Raw genomic sequence first — 7,944 nt, 5'->3', positions numbered from 1 at the left:
TTTGTTTTTGAGACGGAGTTTCGCTCTTGTTACCCAGGCTGGAGTGCAATGGCGCGATCTCGGCTCACTGCAACCTCCGCCTCCTGGGTTCAGGCAATTCTCCTGTCTCAGCCTCCAGAGTAGCTGGGACTACAGGCACGTGCCACCATGCCCAGCTAATGTTTTGTATTTTTAGTAGAGACGGGGTTTCACCATGTTGACCCGGATGGTCTCGATCTCTTGACCTCGTGATCCACCCGCCTCGGCCTCCCAAAGTGCTGGGATTACAGGCGTGAGCCACTGCGCCCGGCATTAATTTTTGTATTTTTAGTAGAGACATGGTTTTACCATGTTGTCCAGTCTGGTCTCAAACTCATGACCTCAGGTGATGCGCCCACCTTGGTTTCCCAAAGTGCTGGGATTACAGGTGTGAGCCACTGCACCTGGCCCTTTGCCTATTTTTGAATCTGGTTGTTTTGTTGTTGAGTTGGAGGAGTTCTTTATATATCCTAGATATTAATTCTTTATCAGCTGTATGATTTGAGCATATTTTCTTCCATTCTGTGTGTTGTCTTTTCTTTTTTTTTTTCTTTTTTTTTTTTTTGTGTCAGAGTCTCGCTCATTTCCCAGACTGGAGTGCAGTGGTGTGAGCTCGGCTCACTGCAGCCTCCACCTCCAGGGTTCAAGGGATTCTCCTGCCTCTGCCACTTGAGTAGCTGGGGTAATAGGTGTCTGCCGCCATGCCCAGCTGATTTTTGTATTTTTAGTGGAGACAGGGTTTCAGTGTGTTGGTCTTGAATGCCTGACCTCAGGTGATCCACCTGCCTTAGCCTCCCAAAGTGCTGGGATTACAGGCGTGAGCCACCATGCCTGGCCATTTCTGTGGGTTGTCTTTGTATTCTCATGATAGTGTCCTCCGATGCACAGAAGGTTTCCATTTTGATGGAGTCCAGTTCACCTTTCTGTGTTGCACCCTCCTTGTTTGATGGTCCTCTTTTCCCATGGCTTCCTTGCCTGGGTTCCTGGTGTTTCTCCTTCTCTGGCTGCCTATCCTCAGGTCTTCTTTGCTGGATCCTTTAACTGCCTGGGATTCCATAAAGGGCCATTTTCCTGAGGACTGGTACCAACCCCTCGCCATCTGCAGGTGCAGACCTGAAGGAGCGGGAACAGATGAGTGAAGCAGAGGTGGGGGTGTTTGTCCAGCGACTCCGGGGCCTGATGAATGACATCGGTGAGGATCTGGGTGTGGAGTGGAGGAGAGGTTTTGGGGGCACCTGCTGATGACAGCCCCGCCACCCCCACCAGCCTCTAAGGAGAGTCTTCTTTCTGTTTGGAGTTCTGTCGGAAGACAGAGGACTTTCCCAGGGGGATAGGCACAAGGAATTCACTGGGGGAGGATGACAGAGGGCAATTCTCCCAGAGAGGGAGCTCTGGCTCTTCAGCTTTTGTGCCCCGCTCTACCCTCAGAGTTCAAGCCTGGCCATTCCAAAGCAGTCAAGTTTTGCCAAGCATGCTTTCAGGCTTTGACAATTGCTGTTCCCTTTGCCTGGGTTACCGCTTCTTGGTTACTTGAACTTTTACTCATCCTTCAAGGCCTCCAGTACCTCCTCCTCCAGGAAGCCTTCCCAGTCCGTCCTCCCATCTTCCTTTTGTTGGTGCACTGATGATCCTGGGTCACTAATGCCTGATACACACTTGTCTTCCCCATGAGACTGAGCCCCATGGGAACAAGGTCTATGTCTGATATATTCCGTGTTCCCAGTTTCCAGCACCCAGCACAGGACTTGGAATAGAGACAGGTCCCAGGGAGGACAGCAGATTAGGCCTCGGCAGGGATCATCCAGCCCATTCCTGTTCCCTAACTGACTCCATAACTTTCCCTAAAGGGAAAACTGGCTTTTAAGATAACCCTGGCTGCAGGAGGCAGAGGTTGCTGTGAGCCAAGATTTTGCCATTGCACTCCAGCCTGGGTGACAACAGCGAGCCTCCATCTGGAAAAAAAAAAAAAAAAAAAGGCTGGGCATGGTGGTTTACACCTGTAATCCCAGCACTTCTGGAGGCCAAGGCAGGAGGATCATGAGGTCAGGAGTTCAAGACCAGCCTGGTAAACCTGGTGAAACCCCATCTCTACTAACAAAACATTTTTAATAATGTGCTTGGTGTGGTGGCAGGTGTCTGTAATCCCAACTATTCAGGAGGCTGAGGCAGAAGAATCGCTTAAACCCAGGAGGCAAGGTTATAGTGAGCCAAGATCACACCACTGTACTCTAGCCTGGGTGACAGAGCGAGACTCTGTCTCAAAATAAAAGAATTAAGATAGCCTGGCTGAGGGTCCATGTGAGGTCCTGAGACATGGGTCAGGTTCACTGAGGTCTCTGTCCCAACCAACTTGCCCCTCCCCAGCCTTGAGTCTCTGTCCTGGTTCCACCAGGGCCTCACAGGCTGAGTCCTTCTTCATCTCCACAGCAGCCTTCCCTGCACCCACCATTGCGGCTATGGATGGGTTTGCCTTGGGCGGAGGCCTGGAGCTTGCCCTGGCCTGTGACCTCCGAGTGGCAGGTACTGGGCCAAGGCTGGGGGGAGGGGTGGGGCTAGGGAATCGGGGGTGAGTGAAACAGGGTAAGTGTGGTCATTCTGCAGTCAGCCACTGTTCTTGGCTTCCAACCAAAAGCAAAACTAAGGCAAGGCAGGGCACACAGGGTGCTCAGGCAGAAGCTGCTTCCCCTCCTGGTGCAGCCACTAGCTGCAATAGTACCCGTCACCTGTCAGAACCTGCTTCCTTCATTCTGGGAATATTTTACCAACCTCAGAGCAATTGCTATTAGGATCCAAGGAGGTCAAAGAGCAATGTCCAATCTTCCAATTCTGTCCACGTCAGATTTATCTACCACGTTTTAGAAAAAGGTGAACCCCAGGGATAGTTTGTCAGTGGCTGAGCTAATCACAAAGGTGCCTGGGCAGGAATACTAGCACCAGCCAAATTTGCATTACTTGTTCTGAGCAATTGAGCTTTGTCTGAAGAGTGGGAGGGGACAAAGAAGATAAGGATCCCTTTTTCAGGTGACTGACAGTGATGAGGAGCACCCTTCTTGGATGCAGTTAGGCAAAGTCTGAGTGTCCTCTCTCCTCCTCTCACTGCTCTCTCCTGCCACCCCAGGAGTGACATATAAAAATGTGTAACTCCAGGCATGAAAGTCGCTGCTATCTACACTATGCAGTCAAAGAAAATGAACTGACCAGGTGTCTGGGTACCAAAATACCAGGCTGGTCCAGCCCCAACTCTGGTTCTCACGTGCCCATGTTCAGGCGACTAACTCTCAGGATTGCAGAAGACTAAGGGGGAGTGAATGTAAATCCACTCCCTTCTGCTCACGTTTACATGGCCCATGCTGAGAGAATTCAGGAGGCAGACCTGGGGGGGCGGTGCATCAGTCAAGGCAAGTTTCTCAAGGGAAGGAAGCAGAACTCAGGAGGACATGGACTGCAACAGGGAAATTTCAGGCTGTGACAAATCTGGGAGGGACAACTGTAGTGGGAGCAGGAGTCACTGACACTCTAGGCCAGGCCAGGCCAGGGCTAAGCCGGAGAATCTATTAATAGATATCAGGCACTTCCTAGGAATTCTGCTTGTTCCAAGGGTCGTGCCTCATGTGATCCTTAGTGGCAATCTGAGGCAGACAGAAGAGGGCCAGCCATCTGTCTTCCACCTTTGAGGCATGGGAGGTGAGAGACTTGCTGGTGACACACAACTCCACCGAAGGGGCATGGTGAAATAAGGGCCTGGGCTCCTGACTTCTGGGCTAGGGCTCTTCCAAAGGCAGAGTCTGGCGAGGCCTGGCTATGGCCAGACCATGGGGGAAGTGGCTAGAGGGGCGAGTAGAGAACACAGGCAGATGCAGCCCCAGGGATTAGCACTGGGGGACTGGGGAGGGAGGCCTCACTCTGTTCTGTCTGAGCAGCTTCCTCGGCCGTCTTGGGACTGATTGAGACTACTCGAGGGCTCCTCCCGGGGGCAGGTAATTGCAACTGCAGCACGTGCCCAATTCCACCCCACCCAGGGTCCTTTACTGCCTTCCTTTTTTGCCCTCTGTTCTGAGCTCTGCCCTCTCATCCGAACTCTGCTCCTCTGAGAAGTCTTGGCTGAGTACCAGGCTGGGCCTTCTCTTGAGTTCCCACTTCCCATGCTGATTCCCACCCTACCCCCTCCATCCTGGCAGGAGGGACTCAGAGGCTGCCACGCTGCCTGGGGGTGGCCCTGGCGAAGGAGCTCATCTTCACCGGTCGACGACTGAGTGGAACGCAGGCCCATGGACTAGGGCTGGTGAATCACACTGTGGCCCAGAATGAGGAGGGTGACGCTGCCTACCACCGGGCACGAGCACTGGCCCAGGAGATCCTGCCCCAGGTGTGGTGACAGCTCAGCACAAGGAGGGCCAGGGTCGTGGGGGAGGCATGTGTTGGGCGGAGTGTCTCCTTGGGCGGCACATCCATTCACCCAAAGACACGATTAAACCTCTTTGGAGTTTATTTAACCATCCAGTAAACACAAGTCAAATTTAAATTTCAAATTAAAATGTAAATTGAATTCCAAAGGGCTGGAATCAAATGGGGTTGAAAGCCCTCAGAACTTACCGCTGTCCAGTAGACTGTTCTGAGATGAGATAAATGTTCTATACTTGTGCTTATCCAGTATGGGAGCCACTAGCCAAATGATGTAAATTGGATACAATGAACGTAGTTCCTCATTCACACTAGCCACATTACAAATGCTAATAGCCACATGTGGCTTGTGGCTACTGTACTGTATAGCACAGCCTTAAAATGCCCCGAAGACTTAAAAAGCAAGATTCTAAAATGAATACACAACTTCCAACCCGTATTTCTTACCATACTACCTGGTGGAGATAAGAAATGCAGGACATGTATTAAGACTTTTTTTTTTAAGAGACAAGGTCTCATTCTGTCATCCAGGCTGGAGTGCAGTGGTGCAAGCATAGCTCACTGCAGTTTTGAACTCCTGGGCTCAAGTGATCCTCTCGCCTCAGCCTCCCAAAGTGTTAGAATTACAAGCGTGAGCCACCGTGCCTGGCCAGGACTCATTTTTTAGCCAGATGTGGTAGTTCAAGCCTGTAATCCCAGGTGTTTGGGAAAAAGAATTGCTTGAACCCATGAATTCAAAGCTGCAGTAAGGTGATCCTGCCGATGTACTTCCAGTCTGGGCAACAAGGCAAAAGCCCATTGCTCAAAAAACAAATGAAAACAAAGCAAATGCCGGGCGCGGTGGCCCAAGCCTGTAATCCCAGCACTTTGGGAGGCCGAGGCGGGTGGATCACTAGGTCAAGAGACCGAGACCATCCTGGTCAACATGGTGAAACCTCGTCTCTACTAAAACTACAAAAAATTAGCTGGGCATGGTGGCGCGTGCCTGTAATCCCAGCTACTCAGGAGGCTGAGGCAGGAGAATTGCCTGAACCTAGGAGGCGGAGGTTGCGGTGAGCTGAGATCGCGCCATTGCACTCCAGCCTGGGTAACAAGAGCGAAACTCCATCTCAAAAAAAAAAAAAAAAAAAAAAAAAACAAAAAAAAAAAAAAAAAAAAAAAAAAAAAGCCAACACTAAAAACCAACCAAAAAAAAAAACCCCTTATTTAAAAAATTCCTCAAATAAGCCAGGCATGGTGGCTCACACCTGTAATCCCAGCACTTTGGGAGGGTAGATCACCTGAGGTTAGTAGTTAAGTGATCAACATCGAGAAACCCCATCTCTACTAAAAATATAAAATCAGCCAGGAGTGGTGGCACATGCCTGTAATCCCAGCTACTCGGGAGGCTGAAGTAGGAGAATTTCTTGAACCCAGGAGGCTGAGGTTGCAGTGAGCTGAGATCATGCCATTGAACTCCAGCCTGGGCAACAAGAGCGAAACTCCACCTCAAAGAAAAAAAAATCCTCAAAAACAGCATGGAAGGGATTGAGGCATAAAAGACTACACATTGGGTACAGTGCACCAAAATCTTAGAGACCACTACTAAAGAACTCATCCATGTAACCAAAAGCCACCTGTTCCCGAAAATCTATTGAAATAAAAGAAAAAAATTTAAAATCCTCAAATAATCACCTCTCAGCATGGTACTCAAGGGTATCAGCTGCAGGGCCCAAAGCTGTCCGGGGCCTCCCAAGACCCTTCAAGGGTCTGCTGGCTTCTCACAACTCCAAGGGGGCCCAGGATAGAAGGGGCTGAGTAAAGGAGATCCTGAGTTTCCATAAAGATCAAAAGTGGCTGAAATGGAGCTAGGTTAAACTAATTTATAATAAATTTGTCCTAGCCTATAATGCTCGGTACCTTAATACAGTGTCTCAGCTCTTAGAATAATGCAGTTGAGCTGAGTATCCCCATTTTATTTGTGAGAAAACCTATAAAAGTTCAGTAACTTGCCTTGATGACAAGGTCACAAAAAATGATTGCAGTATTAAAAAAAAAAAACAGTGCTCGCTTCGGCAGCACATATACTAAAAAACTGGAACGATACAGAGAAGATTAGCATGGCCCCTGTGCAAGGATGACATGCAAATTCGTGAAGCATTCCATATAAAAAAATAAAAAAGAGGCCGGGTGCGGTGGCTCAAGCCTGTAATCCCAGCACTTTGGGAGGCCGAGGCGGGTGGATCACGAGGTCAAGAGATCGAGACCATCCTGGTTAACACGGTGAAACCCCGTCTCTACTAAAAATACAAAAAATTAGCTGGGCATGGTGGTGCGTGCCTGTAATCCCAGCTACTCAGGAGGCTGAGGCAGGAGAATTGCCTGAACCCAGGAGGCGGAGGTTGCGGTGAGCCGAGATCGCGCCATTGCACTCCAGCCTGGGTAACAAGAGCGAAACTCCGTCTCAAAAATAAATAAATAAATAAAACAAAAAGAAAAAAGAAAAAAAAATACAACACTGGTATTTTGGCATTTATTTTGCACAATACAGAAAGCAATATAAAAATGGTATTTTATTTTTAAGAGAGCAAAATATGTACAACATTTTAAAAACTAACGCATTTCATATATATTTATAAATGTCACAAAACAAAATTAACCATACATCATTTTAATATTGACAGATATTAATCATATAAAAGTAACCATTTTGGCTGGGCATAGTGGCTCACACCTGTAATCCCAACACTTTGGGAGGCTGACGTGGGAGGATTGCTTGAGACCAGGGATTCAAGATCAGCCTGGACAACACAGACCTCTTTTGTATTAAAAAAGAAAATGTCAGACGCAGTGGCCCATTCCTGTAATTCCAGCACTTTGGGAGGTCAAGGGCGGATTGCTTGATGCCAGTAGTTCGAGACCAGTCTGGCCAATATGGCAAAACCACATCTTTACTAAAATTACAAAATTAGCCAGGCACGGTGGCTCATGCCTGTACTTACAGCTACTCAGGAGACTGAGGCATAAGAATCGCTCGAGTCTGGGAAGCGGAGGTTGCAGTGAGCTGAGATCGTGCCACTATACTCTGGTCTGAGTAACAGAGCAAGATTCTGTTAAAAGAAGAAAAAAGTATAATGTTGAGGCCAGACGCGGTGGCTCATGCCTGTAATCCCAGCACTTTGAGATGCCAAGGCCAGCAGATCACCTGAGGTTAGGAGTTCCAAATCAGCCTGGCCAACGTGGTAGAACCTGTCTCTACAAAAATTAGCTGGGTGAGGTGGCAGGCATTTGTAATCCCAGCTACTCAGGAGGCTGAGGCAGGAGAATGGCTTGAACCTGGGAGACAGAGGTTGCAGTGAGCCAAGATCATGCCATTGCACTCCAGCCTGGGCAACAGAGTGAGACTCCATCTCAAAATAAAAAAGAAAAGTATGGCCGGGCGCGGTGGCTCAAGCCTGTAATCCCAGCACTTTGGGAGGCCGAGGCGGGTGGATCACGAGGTCAAGAGATCGAGACCATCCTGGTCAACATGGTGAAACCCCGTCT

At 49.1% G+C, this 7,944-nt stretch overlaps 1 protein-coding gene and 1 non-coding gene across 10 annotated transcripts in view; both read left to right on the top strand.

Moving 5' to 3' along the window:
* Window positions 1-7,944, top strand: part of ECHDC2 (enoyl-CoA hydratase domain containing 2) — a 29,594-nt gene that overhangs the window by 12,698 nt on the left and 8,952 nt on the right. For 5 of the 9 annotated variants that reach the window (XM_017504380.2, XM_017504375.2, XM_017504372.2 and 2 more), the window contains exons 4-7: window positions 1,124-1,210; window positions 2,446-2,538; window positions 3,939-3,995; window positions 4,197-4,384. In XM_017504380.2, the coding sequence (XP_017359869.1) occupies window positions 1,124-1,210; window positions 2,446-2,538; window positions 3,939-3,995; window positions 4,197-4,384 (425 nt within the window). The remainder of the gene's footprint in view (window positions 1-1,123; window positions 1,211-2,445; window positions 2,539-3,938; window positions 3,996-4,196; window positions 4,385-7,944) is intronic. The other 4 variants (XM_017504381.2, XM_017504377.2, XM_017504374.2 and 1 more) reach the window with 3 other exon arrangements.
* On the top strand, window positions 6,462-6,570 carry LOC119467723. The gene has a single exon (XR_005196322.1). It is a non-coding gene; the product is annotated as a U6 spliceosomal RNA (small nuclear RNA).

Source organism: Cebus imitator, unplaced genomic scaffold (assembly GCF_001604975.1).
Source record: "Cebus imitator isolate Cc_AM_T3 unplaced genomic scaffold, Cebus_imitator-1.0 Scaffold322, whole genome shotgun sequence".
NCBI lineage: Eukaryota > Metazoa > Chordata > Mammalia > Primates > Cebidae > Cebus > Cebus imitator.
This window is presented reverse-complemented; position numbering and strand designations above follow the sequence as displayed.